Source organism: Hyalella azteca, unplaced genomic scaffold (assembly GCF_000764305.2).
Source record: "Hyalella azteca isolate HAZT.00-mixed unplaced genomic scaffold, Hazt_2.0.2 contig4008, whole genome shotgun sequence".
Lineage (NCBI taxonomy): Eukaryota > Metazoa > Arthropoda > Malacostraca > Amphipoda > Hyalellidae > Hyalella > Hyalella azteca.
In genome coordinates this window covers 82,741-101,554 of record NW_025934235.1, presented here as the reverse complement: position 1 = coordinate 101,554, position 18,814 = coordinate 82,741, and the positions used below count along the sequence as shown (strand labels likewise).

The window sequence follows — 18,814 nt, the reverse complement described above, 5'->3', positions numbered from 1 at the left end:
TCATTATGTCCCTGCTGCTGCAACTACCTCTGCACTATACTTCTTACATTGAAAAAAATTTTCCGACTGCACTGTGTGTTTTGCGAAAGTTTCTTTTGCACGAAATTTAGTTTCAAATATCTTCAATCGCACGGCAGAATTTTTGGTCTCGCATCCAAGGTTAAACCCTTGCACACGATTTGCAAGTTCAACATTTAGCTTAATCTTAACATGAATAAGTTGCCACTCCGACTCCTAACATTTTTTCCCCAAGGGTTTCTTGCTAACACATTTTGCAATAAAACGGGGCTGAGTAGACTGCTGGTGGGCGGGTAGGGAGATCGTTTCCTCAGCTCCGTTCTCATGCAATAATTAAATGCAGTTTTGTTTGCCCACGAGTCATTTGCTTATCTATATTGCTACATAGACTTTATTTTCTCGTACTTAAGATTTATGTTTTAATGATAAATTATTTTCACGTACGCATATTTATGTGCATTACTTGTGCTCCCAAGACCCACTTGAGTAAATACAGTACTGAGTACTGATTAATAGAAAGCTTGTTGATATAAAATTTCGTTCATTGTAGCAGTATTTTTTGGTTTTCCTATAAATACGCGGCTGCTCTTAATAAGAAGAGAGAGAAATAACTTCTTCGATATACGCAATTGCCTCGAAATATACTATATTTCTCCATTCCATTTCACAGTTTTTCTCTTTTCCACACCTCCGCCTGAATTCACTTTCCCACTGTTTCTAAATGTTTGTTTTATTTTATTATACTTTTAATTTTGTTTCTTCCGTGCTTCTTATTATTATTATTAATACATTGCGCTCGTCGTTTGGTTGTCATTATTAAGCTAAACGACGTAAAATTCATGACCGTGTTGGTTTCGTTGGGACTGTCATTAAGGGGACCGGCTAACCTAAAATTTTCAATCTTGGCGTTTTCCACTTTTTGGGCTCATCTTAAAGCTCACTTTTCAACGCATTCAACGGTACCAGAATCATCCCTGTGCGTCGAAAAATGATTTCGTGACAGCTTCCCAAAGAAGGGCAGTTTTTAGGCCCTTTAACAAATCCTTTTACATTTTACGTATGTATGTGAAGTTTCATGATAATCGGATAATAACTGAAGAAGTTTTTCCGGAGCTTAGCCGGTCCCCTTAATTGCGCTGTGTGCCCATCTTTGCTAAGCGCGTGACGATGACCATTGCCAATAGATTTATTGCTTGCGATTTGCGCCCCCAACTGAGCAAAGAAATGTGTTGCACGTCTGCATGAGTGACTCATGTCGCTGGAGCAATGCTCATTGCTTGGTCATTCTGTACATTCATTTGAGCCTGACGTGCGTAATATATGCATGCACACAGTTTACTGAAGTTGGAACAAACTTCGTGGTGCTGCATGTACAATGTTCTAGTCAGATTTTTTTTTTTTGCTAAATTTCAGTGGTAAGTTTTAAGGGACAGGTTTGATTGAAGTTTGGCAATTATGCAAAGTGCATATGTTAGGCATATCTATACAAAACCGAAACAAGATTTCAGGAGTAGCAGTATATATATGGCCCGAAAATTGGTTTTAACGCCCTAAATTTTGATTGCATAAATTATTAATAATTACTTATAGTGGGAAGCCGTTATCAAGTCATGCAACCAAAAGCTAATAGCGTCGTCGTTATAAATAACGTTAGTTTTATCATTTCCATCTTTGAGATCGAAATTCCCTGTTTCGTACTTCTCTCGTTCTTTAGCGCTCTTTTCTGGCGTAAATAACGAAGCCTTCATTGAACGAGAAGTTATCCTACCAGAGATCAGAAGCTTATCCTTGAAAATTGAAATGCACTGCCGGTCATCATACAGTCACCGGACGCTTATGCAAAGCAGGAGTGGACTCGTGCTACGGCTGTGTCTGAATTCCGGAACGCGGCACAGCATCGGCCGTACTAATTCCAGAAGAGCAGCACGTGCAAACCTCACGCGTCTCGTGACGCAGTACTCAGCACGCGCTATCTTCTTCCTCATCTAGATGTTGTGATAGAACTATTTGGTGTTAATTTACGTAAACTATTGAGTATAGCAACCTGAGGACGTTTGTACGCAACAGAGAACATTTTAAAGTTGTCGTACGTGGCGGCAAACATCAGTGCAAGTCATTTTGCGCTCACTAGAACGTATCCTTTTGGGAAGTAGGCTTGTGACAATATTGCTCCGGTTACTCGTGCCAGGCGGGAGAGGGTTGATTACTTTACTACCGACATATTATTTCTAAAAAACTGCTACAATTGAGCCTTTAAAGTTACATAGCAAATTGAAATTATAACAATTTATGAAGTATGATCGAATGTGCCGTTGTAATTCAGAAATACTTATGTTTTTTTAAAGGGTCACGGGCTTTTATATCTACCAGTTTTTCTTGCTGCTATATATAAATCTGTGTCTTCGTTGTCATATTGAAACGATATTTGATGTGTATTAATTGTAACACAGCCTGGTTGGCCTATATGCATGTTATCCAACTGACGCCTCGACTTCGCCGTTCATAAGGGCCGTTTCCGAACCGACATGCCGTGGTTGTTCAATATTCATGTAGCCTGTACGTGTATCGGCTCGCAGGTTTATAGAGGACTCTAATAATTTCGAGAGATCATTGTGGCTCCAGCGCTGCTGCACAATATGCATTGGTTATCAGTGTTTGCCTCAACGAACGCTTATGAGAGGATCAGTACCTCTGATAACAATGCTTGGTCGCGCTATCGAGTGCTGGGTTTCTAAAGGATTGTTGTTACCTCTTGTAATTTTGAAACTCAGTTCCGCACTTCAAACACTTCCTATAGCAAGTAGTTTTAAACGTCCTTGCACTCAATGTTGATGTGATTGTCATGTTGTAAAACTAATAATAAACTTAAAATTGGTTTTAAAAAGTAATTGGTATCCTTATTATAAAGCTGCGATACAGTTTTGCTCCTTACCTACTGCAGTAAAACGAGCAACCGGCACCGAAACGACGGAGTTTCGGCTGGAATGAATGCTCGTGAGCTGCAAGGAAGTTGACTAAGAAGTGGCGCTCCCTGTGGCATCTCGCAGGTGCGCTTAAGCTGTAGGGGATTTTGGTTAATGCTATTCGGCAGGGCAGGTATCTGTTCAAAGTTTGTACTTGTGCTGCGGTGCTATACTCCTGTAGCGCTTCCCTCGACGCTTCCTCTCTCCCCTCACTCATGGAGTTATCGATTTACCAGCCTGAAGTACGCGCGACCCTCTCTTCTCGCACCCTGTTCCAGTCCGCACTTTTCATTCAAATTTAATTTAGCTTGACTAAAAAAATATAATTCGGTAACTATTTTTGAAAATGTCATAGTGAAATTACGGTAGTTTGTTTTTCTTACATTTCGAAAAGAAAATTTTCATTGTTTGGATGAACAGTTTATTTTTATTTTGATTGTGAGGTCTACCGATGCCATATTCATCCGCGACCTGCAAGCTCCCTGTATTCTTCATCCCTGTAAACTTGGCAAACCATCAATTATTCATAGTGGCAGGAGTTAGACGCCCATACGGTTCTTGGGAGTCTGGAGTCTTGCTGGCATATTTGTCGGCCGTCGACTTCTCCTGCTTCGGGTACCCGACTCAACATTGCCTCAAGCGCTTCAACTGCCATACTTCGCATCTGCCTCAAAGAATTTCTGATGCAGACAACTGCACTCTCAACTCCGGGCTGAATTGCTCTCCTAATTCCAACGGAACTCAAGGCTTGGTCTTCAAAGGATAGAAGTATTGCAGCTAACCTCTCACAGGTATTGCCCAGCTCCGCACCCTGAGAGCTGGACAGTTTCCGGTCAACAAACGATGAATAATGGACTGACTGCATTTCTCCTCACTTGACAAATATTATAAACTCAGGGTTAAAAGCAGACAATAATTCTCAAGGTTTAATAAACTTAATTTATTTTGAGGACTCAAAAAATATCTTTTTTAAAGGGAGACTCTCACTCAAACGAGGCAAATTTAAGTTTTAGAGGACCTTCTCCCTCTTTGTTATTCTTTAGACCATCAGAATCCAGAGCGATCACAAGTAATTTTAGGAACCGTTTCACTACGTGATATATGGCTTAGTTAATAATTCGTATTACCGGCTTAATGGGAAAAGAAGATTAGTCGTGAGAAGTTGAACCGTGTTTGTGTTCAGCCTCTGAACTTAAGAATCTACGTTGTCATAATCACTCGTCGCCGAAGAGACGTTCAACAGTCATCGGACTTGCCTTCGATTTCCTCGCTTGCCTGGAAATTTTCCCGAAGACGTCGCTCTCTGTAGACTCGTTCATAACCGTTCTATTTGAATGTCTGAGGCAGTTTTCCGACCTGAGTGCTTTGTTCGGGCGCAGTTCTTTCCATTTAATCCAAAGGCAGTAGCGGAAAACATTGCTTCCGATGGTGCGTGCCGCATGGGTGGACGCTGCGGCAACGATGCTTCTTTTCAGACAGCGCCGTCAACTCTGCAAGGATTGCCACAAATTCTATTTCGATTGTATTTGCTTTGAGACAAGAACGTTTTACTCGTTCTGTTGTTTGCAGTGGCTTATTTGCTGACTATCTGTTGATAACCATTATTTTACATTTATTCTACCCTAAGTATTTTCATGGATTTGTTTCAATTCTGTTAAGCTGTTAGTAAGATCATTTATTTGTCACTTCGGGTTGTCGTCCAGCATTAGCTTCAACTGTAGATTTTTTCCACTTTTGTCACTGGCCGAAAGAACAATGGTTTTCGTTGCATGAATGACTCTCTCGCGGTATTTTAAATGTTTTTTGAATCATAAGATACAATAAATAATTTAATTGTGATAAAAGTAGTTTTTCGAACGGATCGTCACTATTTTGGGAGTTAAATAAGGTGATTACGTCCTAATCTCGCTCGCTGTGCACGGGTTTATTGTTTCACGTTTAAGAATTGTGTAATTAATCGAGGAGTAAATTGTGAACGTTAATTGAAATGTCTGATCGCCATCATCTAATGCAGGGTTGAATCAGTTGCAAGCCTCGTGCGCTGCTGAGAGAATCTGATGTTTTGCTGACATGATTCATGAACGTTACCGAGATAATCTGTGTCCATGTGACCGCCGGAAATGAACGCAGAATATATGGAGTTCAATGGTATTGTTATGCGGAGTATCGGCTGCAAATAACACGAGGGTGCGGATCACTCAGCGAAGCCATCACTCTTTCCCCTTTAGTGTTTCCTGGCCCCTCTCAATATTGCAGGGCAGCCAGGCTAGCCGCTCACTCACAACTTTTCTTACGACCTCAAGCTTAGCAATGCTTTTACTAACAACTTAGTGTGGCTTCTAACTCGCTACTTTTCCTGTGACCTCAAGCTTAGCAATGCTTTTACTAACAACTTAGTGTGGCTTCTGACTCGCTACTTTTCCTGCGACCTCAAGTTTTACTAACAACTTACTGTGGCTTCTGACTCGCTGTTTTTTCTTACGACCTCTAGCTCAAAAATTCTTCTACTGACAACTAAACGTGGCTAATGACTCGCAATTTTTCTTACAATTTTAAGCTTGAAAACGTTCTTTTGTTATCGTTTGCAATTCAAACGCTAGCTCGTGTGGCTATTTTAGCTGTATAACTGCAATAATTGAGGATCAAAGTTAGTTTATTTCACTATCGTAGTATTCAATCAGGTAAACGTTAGTGGAATTTCCTGTAATGACGCTCGTTCATGCATTGATGGTACAATTTCAATGAGCTCGTACTGATCATTTTTAAAGCAGATTTCACAACTCCATGGTATTTGTTTATGCAACGACGCTGACCACGACATTTGTTTATGCAACGACGTGGTGAAACATTTGCGAAATCGAATGAAGGTTTCAGAATTATCTTCCTAATGCAAGATAATGCAACGCATTCAAAGCGCCGTGTTTTACTCTACGATTTGCATATTTCAATGAACATCGTTGCCATTCTGGTTTGCTATGCAATTAAACTAGCAAAACTTTTACATTGGTTATGCCTGAGTTTTGTTCACTTCGTTGTCCCTGTAGCAGAGATTGTCCCGATATTAGATTTCGTATCATAGGTTTTGTGCAGAAAGCTTCCTTTGAAAGGAGAAGGCAGGTCCGTAAGGTTGCGTGCCAGAGCTCAGTGTGAAGCAAGTGCAAGTTCTTTGGTCCCTATGCGAGACATTGTCACCAGCTCGGCATCTCGTGATTCGAAGCTGTTTACTAGCCTCACATTATTGGTCGAGCAGGAAATGGGCCAATTGGTTTTGTGTTGGTTTGCAGTCCGCTTGCTGAGAATACTCGCACTTTCCCCCAATTTTTTCATGCCTAAAAAATACATTGGCGGCAATTTTCAACCGGACCGGATTGTCACTCGGTTATTGCTTGAAATTATATAAGCTTACTGCTCTAAATTGCCTCATCTTCTGGTATCACTTAACTAGGATCGTTCTCACGTGATTGAAAATAGAATTGAATCATTTAAAGAATTTACCTAGATTTCCATTGTGAATATCCAACAATATCCGACTACTCTTATAGTGCCGGAAGTGCTATGGGAAAAGTCTTGCGCGGATCGGTGTTGTGCAGGTGCAACTTGCGTGACATCAGTCTCGCAGAAAATTTGCTTTCTTCGCCGCTCCTTTATGATTGGGCGCAGTCCTCTCGGAATCGCATCATCGCTACGGCAGTTGGGCTCATCTGAAGTATTCATTGCTGATGCGTTGCTGCTTCGCCTACAATAGAGTGTCATTTGGCTCGCTGCTTAACCGAGACAATGGCAAACTCATTTGGGTGTGGATTTTTCTCTCCATTGCTTCGCGGTGTGATGCTTTGAATTTTTCCCACAGATGATTTTCCTTTGTGCGTTCACGTCACAGATGTTCCATTGGACAATTGTTGTATTTCAAGGCTTATTAAGGTGCTAAGATTGTTCTCACTGAACAAAGGAAACCTTCGAATTTGGTTTCCCTTTGTGTGACACTGATTGATGAAATTGCAGAATTTCAATCGTTTCAATGCCCGATGCTTCATCTTTAATTCAATATTTTCTTTTTTTTTCTATAACGTGTTTATTGAATTTATTTTATTAATTTACTTATTTACCATGTACTCGCAATTTTTCTTGCGAATAGAAAAAAAGGCTTAGATATTCATATTACCGTTATGAATGAGAGGATTTGAAAAATGCAATTAATAATTTAAATTCATGCTTGTGCTGCATTCATGCCGTCCGGAGGAGACGCTTGTAAAGTTACTGTTAATAATCGAGCAAGAGGCCCCGTAACTATGTTGCGACGCGAACTTCCTAATTGGTTTGAGCTCCTTGCCTTCACTTCAGGCGTGACGGGACGAAACACTTGCACATATCTCTGACGTATCTCAGTGATTGTGCTCAACATTCTTCCATGACAATTTTGATTACGGTGTATGGCTATTACAGTGCATTCACCGCTGTGGCAATGATCACGTTTTCTCTTGAATTGCGCTCCGTATAAATGTTGTTACGTCGAGTATTCTATGTGAAGGTTTATATATACCGTGCAAGAAGAGTTGATTTGGAGAAAATTTTGAGCCTTGATAGCTTGACTCGGATGGCGAACTTACCTTCACAGCTTACTATTTAATTCAGTTTGGAGAGTTTCCAATTCCCGAGTAAATACCGTATTGATTTTCTATGCGATTGCCTCTCTCGTTCCCCGTCGCAGCAAACAGGGGTCAAGGGAGTGGGCGTCGCAAGGGCGTCTTGATATATCTTAACTATTTCACTACATTTGTGTCTTCGCTTACAAATGCAATATTTGTTACTGGCTTCGATTTTATTCCCGTATCCATAATTTTTCTAAATGAATTCTTTTTGAAGGCGAACTAAAATTTAGTAACTCTAAGTAAACTCAGAAGCCCGATTTGACCTTCTTTTTCTCCTAATTCTTTCGCAACTAATTGTTTACTTTGAACTGGAAATGGAAACACGGTGAAAATTTCAGCTTCGTATGTATGTTCTTCGTCTCTACGGTTATTATGTTAAGATGTTATGCGATGTTAAGAATCGGCGACAGGCCTACGGCCTAATAAACGCTGAAACCGCTATTATTATTATTATTATTATTATTATTATTATTATTATTACGTGGTAGACATTGCGGTTATTATGTTAAGATGTTATGCGATGTTAAGAATCGGCGACAGGCCTACGGCCTAATAAACGCTGAAACCGCTATTATTATTATTATTATAATTATTATTATTATTATTATTATTATTGTGATATGGTGTATATTGCGTACTGGCAAGCATACCTCAATGAGTTTGTTTGTTTGCATGTGTGCAGGAAGTCGGGAGCATCATCGGCAAGAAAGGTGAAATCGTCAAACGTTTCAGAGAGGAGGTGAGCCTTAATTGCATAAACTAAATCTTTTCGATGTAAAATGTAAGAATTTTATTAGTTGATCAGTCCCTCTTGTTCGCTTTGATAAATAACTTTGACTTTCGAGTATTTGTATATTAAAAGCAATTTTCATTTTGAAATTATCGAACGCGTGAGATGCAATGCAATGAATATTTCCTAAGATTTATCACATTTTACTTAGTCTTCTTTGAGAAATATTTCCGAACGAGTGCACCTTTTATTTTACTAATTCGATTCAAGTGTTATGCCTTCAAGTGAAGGGTTAGATTCCGTTGCAATCTTCTTAATTATTGTTTAGTATATATGCATCAAAATGGCAGTTCAGACTTCAGTATCAGTAAGCCGTCGTTTTAACATTACTTAAAAAGAGTTGTTCTCATTCGTAATTATTTTCAGTCTGGAGCCAAGATCAACATCAGCGATGGATCGTGCCCAGAACGCGTGGTCACGGTCACGGGCACCACAGAAGCCATCTTCGCTGCCTTCAAACTTATTTGTGCCAAATTTGAAGAGGTATTAGCATTGTTGCGTGATATAAATTTATTTGCTGGTCGATTTATGTCGTTCTTTTTTAGGATCATGTGTCAACCGTGGCCATTATTCTGTAAAATTGATTTGTTGCAACAGGTTTCCATGAATTAAAAAACTACCAAAATTTCATTGATCGTGGATTAGGAGGCTATAACGGCTGTTTATAAACTACAATACATTTCCTACTACAAACGGCTGTTTGTAGGAAATGTATTCCAATATAGGTATTTTTAATTGTACTGTGGACGATCGCGAAAAATGGTCAGATTAAAAGCGTTTGAGTGCAATTTGAAACGCCGATTATTGACCACCATTCCAGGTGAAAAACGTGTAGTAATGTTTTGGAGACATGCGATGTTTTCACTTGAAGTTGCTTGCATAGCGTCACGAAGATAATGACTTTACGGTGCTGGAGACGATCTTAGAGCTCATCTCATTTAGGCAGCCTCTTTAGGGATTGTTTATGCCGCCCTGATGGGCTCTTAAATCCTCCCTCTCCGCCGCTCCAGCGTTTCTTCATCAACCGAGAATCTCTCCATCATAGCACATGGACTTTTTCGCAGCTTCTGTTCGATAGTCTGGTATTTCATAGTAACTAAAGCTTAGAGCATTGCTGATGAACTGTGTATCGCCTGTTGAATTTTCATGAGGGAATTTGTTTATTTATTCGTTCGCTTTGATGCCATATTTCCCGTTTCTCATTCTGTGCTTCTTATTTCATGTTGTTAACATTTTCAGATTTTTCTTCGTTATTGCATTTTTCGGGTTAAAATAATCACATTTGATTGCGTCTGTTAGCACAAGCAGCATTGCAATGTACGTTCAGCTGGGACTTGATGGTTGTATTTGTGTGCAGTTCCTGGGGCAGATGTACCAGAACAACAGTTCAATGGGCGGGTCTGGGCAGCGACCACCCATCACTTTGCGGCTTATCGTGCCGGCATCGCAGTGCGGTTCGCTCATCGGCAAAAGCGGATCTAAAATCAAGGAGATCCGCGAGGTGACGGGCGCTTCCATCCAAGTTGCGTCTGAGATGCTGCCTAACTCTACGGAGCGCGCCGTGACCGTGTCTGGCACTGCTGAGGCTATCACTCAATGTGTTTACCATATCTGCTGCGTTATGCTCGAGGTTGGTCGTCATCACGTAGTCTTATTATAGTTGTGTTTACGTTACGTCTACCCAGTTGTTCTCGGGCACCTCGGGATGTGAAAGTATTCCTAGTCATGTCGGGTGTTCCAGTGGTATTTCTTAAGTATTGGGCTTGGGCAATCATTGAATAATTTCATGTTATAAACAGTCGTCTATTCTAATAGTATGTTTCGATAGTGGTTGGTAGCAACGTAAGATGCAAATCACTTGGGCCGAACATTTCGTTGCCCAATCAGAAAAATTCATCAGGAAAGAATAGTAACGTTAGCGCCGAAGAAATAGACCCATGGCCTTTTCCTGATTTTTGTACTCTTCGTGACTTATTCAGAGGAGATCTAAAAAGCGGCTTTTTAACCTGATCTCTCCAAAATCTGACGTTGGTTTGAATTAGCTACTGGACTTATTATTACTACTTATATAACATTATATTATTACCACTACTACTTAAATTACTGGACTCGTATGTCCCATTCAACATAGCAAAATCGAGAAACAGACATGCTCTAATCTGATGTTTGCGTTAATTTTCTCTGTTAGACAATTTTTCAGTTCCTTGCATTAAAACTCATTCTATATCTTTAGTCCGTGCTCACCTTGCCTTGTACGCGTTCTTATATCATAATTACCTTGTTGCAGTCGCCCCCGAAAGGCGCGACCATCCCGTACCGACCTAAGCCACAAGCGGCTGGCGGGCCTGTGATCCTGGCTGGTGGACAAGCTTACACCATCCAGGGTAACTACGCCGTGCCCTCAGCTCCTGATGTAAGTACCTCGCCGTTCTGTCCACCTCCTCCAGGAGGGCCTCCTGGCCCCTTTATGACCGCCCAAATGAGCCCTCTGTTGGCCCCAGTACCTGTCTCGGCACCATCGCCTGGCCCACCTCATACTGGACACCATCACCACCACCAGTTCCTGCCACAAATGGCCCCTGCGCCGCCCCACATTCAGCAGATGCCTCCTCCGCACCCTGCTGGACCGCATGAACATCTCAAGAATGGTCATTTTCCTGGTCAGCTGATAATCCAACCTCACCTCCACCATCTACAGGATGTAAGTGAGGGCGACGCTCCACCTCTTCTCCTCCCACCATCCAATGGCCTCCCCCTGGACAACCTTCTCCGTCAGAGATCCACCACCACCACCATCACCACCTCACGCCATCTTCTTCCGTCCGAAAATACACGATTACACCCATTCTTGAACACGTGAGACTCGACTTCTCAGACCCAACAACTGAGTCACTCATACATTTGATTCCATAACACGAGACTCATAACGCTCTGTAACATAAGCCATTGTAACATAACTCGACCTGCGCCTTTGACTGCACACAGCCTTTACCTTTGATCCGTCCGTCTAGCCCCTCTGACGTCCTCCCTCAACCCGACCCTCCAGTTTGTAGCTTGGCCAGTCTGCACCCCACCCTCTCTCCTCTCCATATCTGCCCACCTGTCCGTAGCATCTTAAGCTTGTATTGCATGGCTACGGAAATAACAACCGGTTGTATACCGTTTCTCATATCTAAAGTTGAATATTTTAGTGTCACATATATACTCTGATTATAATAAATTCCAGATGCTTCCGATTTCTACTAAATGTTTTTGTGTGCGTGTCTAGCTGTGTTATGTGTACTACGAGCGTCGGCGACAGCAGCAGCGCTCAGACTTGATCTTAGGCATTGGAGAGGAGGGGGCTGATAAGGGGGGCAGGCTCCCCTGCATCTCTGGGCCCGACACTTCATCAGTCTTATAGTTACACATGAACTCACATGCACATTGTACGCATCTCCAACACTCGTAGTCTCTTTAAATATGTAGGGAAATTTTTGTCATCTGCTCGCTGTAGACGGCGCTTGCTAAATGCTTCGACATTTCACAAGAAAGTTTTTCAAACAACCTGCAGTCTCTCACTTTTTTTCTGACTATGCCAATACGAATAAGGCCAGCTGGAACTTGCGTACAAAGTAATGATTCTAAGTTTTTTAGATCATTAGCTTAAATACAGGACAATGAAGTCTCCACTCACTCATCTCCTGTCTGCCGCCCTTACACGATTTCGTACCAATTCACCATGTCGTGTTTTCCGCCTCAACTTGAAGTGTCTACTTGCTGTGACCAATTGTGTTTCCTTTTGTATTTTTCATATCCATTTTCTTTCCTAGATTTGTTTTGGCGCATCCTTGGTGCTTTCTAATGTGAACCGACGCTCTATTCCGAACTTGTATGTCCCCCTTGCTCCTGAATCTGTTGTTGGCCGATGTATCACGGAAATAACTGCCTACTGCGGTGAAAGTTTTCTGTGGTGAAAGAGTAAGACTTGTGTTCGACAACTCCTAGTAATTGGTCTGATGTCCTAAGTGAACGGTACCAACGTGCGTCACTGTCTTCTAACAAAAGTTACGTCTATGTCGCGCCAATTGACGTTTTTCAAGATGTCCATTTGACGCACTGACGCGTTCTTCTGAAACTTGGCTTTTGCAGACGTTCTTTGTAGGCTGCGTTAAAAATCAAGTCACAAATTTGTCCTTTCTTCCATTCTAATGCCATCTTATGCAGCCAGCTAAACTTGAGTCTACGTAAGATCGATTGCAGCGTTCATTTCTTTTTTTTTAATTTAAAAAAGCCGTTTTTCCTACTTTCATAATCAGAGGGTAAAAATGCGCTTATAATAAACAAAAATTTCGACAACTGTCATCGCTCTATGGATGATCATGACATTTAGTAGATGTTCAAAACTTTTACAATGTTGGGCATTAGTTTTATATATATTATTTTCGTTGTTTTATGTGTTGTACATACGACGCTTTCATCTTGTTTACCTACGCACTCCTTGCTTGCATACTATCGCATGTTTCTTCTACCTTTCTTCTACCGCCCTCACTGTCCTCGTATTCTTCCCTAAGGCACCGCCCAACACGTCCACTTCGTGTGAACTTTCGCTCCTTCATTTCCGAGACTTGCTCTTCAATCTCTCTAGTTTATTGTATCATTTTGTACTGCAATATCCTGCAAACACGTTAACACATTTTTGGAGTAACCAGTGTGCGTGTTGAGCTGTCGATACCGTATCCTCGCGCCACGGCTTCATTGTGATGAAGTAGAAACTTCTTAACGTGGTTGTCATCGCGCGGTTTTTTCTTTGCTGTTCAACGAGCATTTCTGTTTGATTGGTTTTGACTTGCTGATAAACGGAGAATCGAGCTCACTACTAAAACTACTTTTACGCAATTCTCTGCAGATAACTTCGTATCACGCTCGATTTTGGCTTGTCTGGTTACTAAAGTTTAGCATGTGAGTGTTAAAGTGTCATTTGATTAACGATTATTCCCGATGGAAAGGCCTAGTATCTCATGAAATTTAATTAAGCTAATAAAACACTGCATTATTTATTTAGCATGAAAACAGTCCCTCAAAATTTTAAAGATTTCCTGTAATGTGAAGCCACACGCATTTGTGCTTTAGAATGGATGAAAATCCTCGACTTCGTCTTCTGATTTTACTTACTTTCTCCTGTTACTGCTCTCTATACTCGCTGTACGGTGGGTGCGTGAAGAGCTCAGGATGCGAGATCGTGCATCTGCATCATATCTTCACCGAAAATGAAGCACCGCTTAGTTTTACGTTGAATCCGTCTATATCTCCTTATTTATTTTGATGTTTCCGCTCGTTTGTTTGTTAGACTTTGAGTGTGTGTTCCTCAGCAAACATTCTCTTACATTGCAGCGAAAATTCCTCAGCAAAAATTGTTTTCAGTTCACAAATGGTCCTTTTGTCCTTTTTGAATTAATCTTTTGGATTAATTTTTGACGCTGAATTAATTGTTGCTTTCGTTTCCAACGTGTATGGCCTGAGCTACTCTTCATTTCGAATTTTTTTAAATTGCCTCTTCGTTTCCGCTTGGGAAAGCATATACGTAATTGACTTGTGACAACCCTTTACTTTTCAGTAGACAAACCTTCGGACACTCTGACATGCATTAATTTTTATGGAGATTGCTTTGTTCTAATAAGAGTCCAAAAATTAATAAACTCTTTTCTAACTTTTTTTCAGTTTTGAAAGTGTAGCTCGTTTGTGACATTTTCATAAAGGGATTTCCATCCTCATTTTCCCCTGCTTTGCGCCTCATCACAAAGTACAAACTTCTTAGGTATACGGCACTCGTATGAAACAAATGACTGTTTAAATAAGTCACACGCTCATAACACAACTTATTGTTTACACGGCCCACTTATGGAACAAGTGAGTAAATAAGTCACTCAAATCATAAGTTACCTGGCACAAATATAGAGTGTCACAACAAGTCACACGCTCACACCAACACAGCACAGGACCACCACATTGCGTCGCTGCCGGCGCCGTAGTGCGGGGCCAGTGGAGGGCTCATGCTGGGGAGCCTGCCGCTTGCGGTGCTTATGGACTTTTATTTTTCTAAAAGTGCCAAAGCTCCGTTGAAGGATTTTTTGTTACGAGGGTTTTTTAGAATCTATTTTATTTTTTTGTTCCTTAACTGAGTAGCATTAATTAGTGAAGACGTGACAAGAGGCCGAACAACATGGCTCTGCGGATGGATGTGCATGTGGATTTATGAATGGAAAATGCCAGTAACCGTTGAAAATTTTCTCCACTTTTTGGTCATTATTATATCATTTATATGTTTGGAAATATTATGAAAATAAATAAGGCGTATGATTTTTAATTCATATTATAAAGTTCTGTTAGTTTTTTTGTTCCTATTGTTGTTTTTTTAAGTAGTACTCGGCCATTAGTCGTCGAAATTTATTTCTTATGGACGGTATAAATATATTTGGTTAAAATTTTTTTGGTGAGACATGAGGCAATAAATTTGACTGAAGTAAGAATGAAGTTGATATGTGACAAGACCGTGCAGCCGGATGATTTTTTTGTGGCCCATTCGACGTAATTATATTTATATATTTATATTCGACCCCAGCAATGAAGCTGGTAAGTATGAATCCTTCGTCAGGCACACGCAGTGCCTGTGAACTTGCAGCCTGGCACAGCCAGCAAGACTTATAAGTTACTCTAGCGAGCAATATAAATGTTTTGCTTACAGTTGTGTTGTTGCAGGTGAGCAAGCTGGCAAACTCGCCGCTGTCGGGCCTGCTGGGACTCAGCAGTCTCATCAGCATGAGCCCTGCCATGACACCTGGCGGTGGCAACAACTCTGATGGTCAGACTCCTACCAGCCATGTATTCTAATTAATAATGATCTTCATGTTGCTATTCTCATACTTATATTAATAATGATCTTCATGTTGCTATTTTCCTTCTTAAATCTTAAGGAATTTTGAACAGCTTTGTCTTTAAGTAATTTTCTGCGCCATCACTTAAGAAATTAATATAAGCTTGGGTGTTACAGCTCTGGCTGCACTGGCGGGTTCTCAGCTGCGCTCTCCGGTGGGCACGGGCGCCGGGTCGCAGACCCATGAGATGACGGTTCCTAATGAGCTCATCGGCTGCATCATCGGCAAGGGCGGCACTAAAATTGCTGAGATCAGGTATGCTTTCATACTCTTCTCGTCGCTTGATGAAGCCGCAAAAGAGTTTTAATTTTTATCGTAAGCTGTTCTTGCTGCTATTAACATTAGATTTATTGCATTTTATACTAGCATGTTAGCTAGTTGTTTCCGGCTTGTTATTCCCGAAATTTTTTAATCCTAATTCGGTCATTCCTGTAATTCAAAATCCAGTTAACGATAATGAAGCCTATGTATTATAATAAATAAAGAACTCGTCAAACCTACATTTTATATATGATTAGAAATTGGGAGTCGCATTTTATTCTCATCTTTCGAAACTTATCAATTTCGAAATCAATTTTTAATTTGCGATCAAACTCTTTCCTCCTTGCCCTCCAATCCTCTCCTATTCCCAGAAAAAGAATGAATTTTCAGGTCGAGATGATATCCTTGCAGTATACAGATAATATTCAGGCGCGTGCACTGTTAGGAAAAACGGTGAAAAACGGTCCCACCGGCATCCTAGTGGCCGGTCGCCCCGTGAAAATAAACTGTTTCGCCGTTTTTATCAGATGTTTTACGAATTTTTGGTGTTAAATTGGAATAAAAACGGTGAAACGGTGTTTCTTTTAACGTTCCGACCGGCCACTGAAATGCCGGTAATACCGTTAACGGTCATTTTTCTAACTGTGTGTACAGTATCAGTATACTGCACACGTACCCGATTAGCCCCAATATGTGTATGGCGCCAAGCTTCAAACTCCCACACAGACTTTGACAAAAATATTTAAGACTGGTATATACACCTGATGAAAGTATTTCTCAATATGGTGGATGTCTTCTCGCAATTTATATGATAGTTCTCTAATGCAAATGTAATGTTCGTTATATTTTCTTAGGTAGCTTTAATTTTGTTTCTAGTGTAATTTTAACGTAGTGCGTCAAACCCAAGTAATCGTGCATGAAGCTCGTGTACTTAAAGTGCATGTGTTGCAGGCAAATCACGGGCGCCATGATCACCATCAGTAAATATGATGACGGGTCCGAGGACGCCAGCAAGCAGGACCGCACCATCACCATCAAAGGCAACGCTGATCAGGTGGCTCTGGCCCAGTACCTCATCAACACCAGGTGAGATTTGGCTCGTCTTGTCATCAATCATGGAAGATAATGTAGCCTGATCTGTGGTGTCGCACTCGAGTTCTGCTCTTGATCTGAAATTTCCTTCCTGTTTGCCTGTAACGCTGAGCTGTTGGGTCCTCGTGACTGTGGAGTTCGTTGTTGCGAGTTGCCTAATCTATTTCTTGAAGGTCTTGCCTTCGTTGATATGAAGGGCCGTCCAAAGTTTCTCTTCCACTTTGCTTCATTGAACTATACTTTGTTCGTCCGTTTGTGTCGCGAAATTTGCTGTGAGCTAAGTTTCCGATGCATTGCTGTCTCCTAGTGATGTGAGTTTCGCTTTATAATATCTATGTTGTGAGCTGTTTTCTCTCATTTTTTATTTGCTAGAATTGGATGCTCTATTTTTGGTAATCATATTTTCGCGGTCACAATAAACACGTAAGTCCCTTACTATGTTATAGAATCGCTGTCAGTTCAGTGACGCTGTCGGCTACTGTCGCCTCTCAAAGGTGAGTTGAACGCGGCTTGTTAAACGACATGCTACGGTCTTGTACACAAGTTTTCTCTTCACCATTACCACCTCAAACCTTTCTCCTGCTGCTATCAGCTAGGGAATGATGACGGAAATTACAAACAGTATACAATGACTTCACTTCTATCCGTATTTGTTCGTATACCGTGAATATATGAGATCATTTAAAAGCGATGATGCTACCTCGAAGATGTACGCTAATAACGTGTCTGTTTGACCTCATGGGTTTCTATCGATCTTAGAAGAAAAAACAATCTATTCGAACGAATTATAAGCCTGCGGGGCACGGAAATGTAATGCGCTTGTGCAGTTGCAAGTAAGTGTGCCGAGTCCCTTACCATTTCTTCCCTGAGCCTTGACATCCAAAAGAATCCTTGTGAGTATCTCGATCTCCTGTGTGGTCCCTTGTATCATGTCTTTGTAATATTACCAGCCTGGCTTCATCTTCTCTTACCTTACTAAACATGTCCTTGTAAAGTTATTTTCCTTATCCTTTTAATTTGAATTGGCAAACTATCTTTTTTGGATTGATGTTAGGTAAATTGTTGCGTTAAATTCTCTGGTAAATCGTTACCTTGAATTAGAAGTTGTTTGTGGTCAATGTTCGATCCAAATTAGTTAGTGCTGAAGCTTGGCTATTTCATTTTTACAATCAATTAGCTTCTTTATTTTAACGATACAAATTTTTTTTTATTCTAAGTCCTGTTGTTTTCAACCCAATCCAACATCGAAGTTATTTAAGATCAAGGCAATGCAACTAAGGATGACTGTGTAGCAGTCCTCCTCTAAGCCCTTAGCATTTCTCTCGCATGTCTTGCTTGCTGCTACTTGGATTGAAACTTGTTATCTGTGACGTAGTGCCCTTCTTATTAATAATTCTTTTACGAATCGTCCAATTTTTAAAAATAAATTAAGTACAATTCATTACCGGTACCTCGCAGCGAAACACTAAATCAACAATAAAACCAAACACTCAGAATATTTTAAATCAAAGTCTTTCACAGCCTTCTGCTTGATATTTTCCACAAAAATATTGAATTTTCAGTTTTTGGATGCTTGTGGAATGCAATGAGTGTAGTGATATTTTTTTTCAGTAGAGCAGTAAAGCTAGTGTGGCCGTGTGATGACATTGTGGCGCCAAAGCTCAATACACGCACAAAATTATTCATTTCAATTGTAATTATCGTTCCTATAAGCATTCATTATTATTAAAATTTAATATGAGTTGACTGTGCTTGAGCTATGACGCTTCAAAATTATATTTCAGTGTCCGTGTTTCTGTTTTCTTATACAATTGTTAATTACTAGTAGCTGGAAATGATTCAAACCTCAGAGTAAACTCTAATTTTGTATAGCTGATGGGTTCACGACCAAGTCACTTTGTTTTGGAAAGTACATTGACATTTTGAATCATTCAAACCCTTTTTTTCGATTCTCAGTAAGCAATAGTCGAGTTGAAATTATTTCCAGCTACTCTTAGTTAAAAGTTCATCGAAGAAATATTCCCTCCCATTACTGTGGACACATCTGAGCAGCGCTTTGCGCAGAACCGCACCTGCAGGTCTGAGTGTCAAATCTCTGGTGTATTTACAAGGAACTTTGTGCTGATG

The 18,814-nt window shown here is 40.6% G+C and overlaps 1 protein-coding gene across 5 annotated transcripts in view; it reads left to right on the top strand.

Annotated features, from left to right (window-relative positions):
* Positions 1-18,814, top strand: part of LOC108677851 (poly(rC)-binding protein 3) — a 127,032-nt gene that overhangs the window by 96,663 nt on the left and 11,555 nt on the right. For 4 of the 5 annotated variants that reach the window (XM_018166147.1, XM_018166144.2, XM_018166146.2 and 1 more), the window contains exons 3-9: positions 8,313-8,369; positions 8,787-8,903; positions 9,778-10,050; positions 10,708-11,121; positions 15,159-15,261; positions 15,451-15,589; positions 16,547-16,681. In XM_018166147.1, the coding sequence (XP_018021636.1) occupies positions 8,313-8,369; positions 8,787-8,903; positions 9,778-10,050; positions 10,708-11,121; positions 15,159-15,261; positions 15,451-15,589; positions 16,547-16,681 (1,238 nt within the window). The remainder of the gene's footprint in view (positions 1-8,312; positions 8,370-8,786; positions 8,904-9,777; positions 10,051-10,707; positions 11,122-15,158; positions 15,262-15,450; positions 15,590-16,546; positions 16,682-18,814) is intronic. The other variant, XM_018166148.2, reaches the window with a different exon arrangement.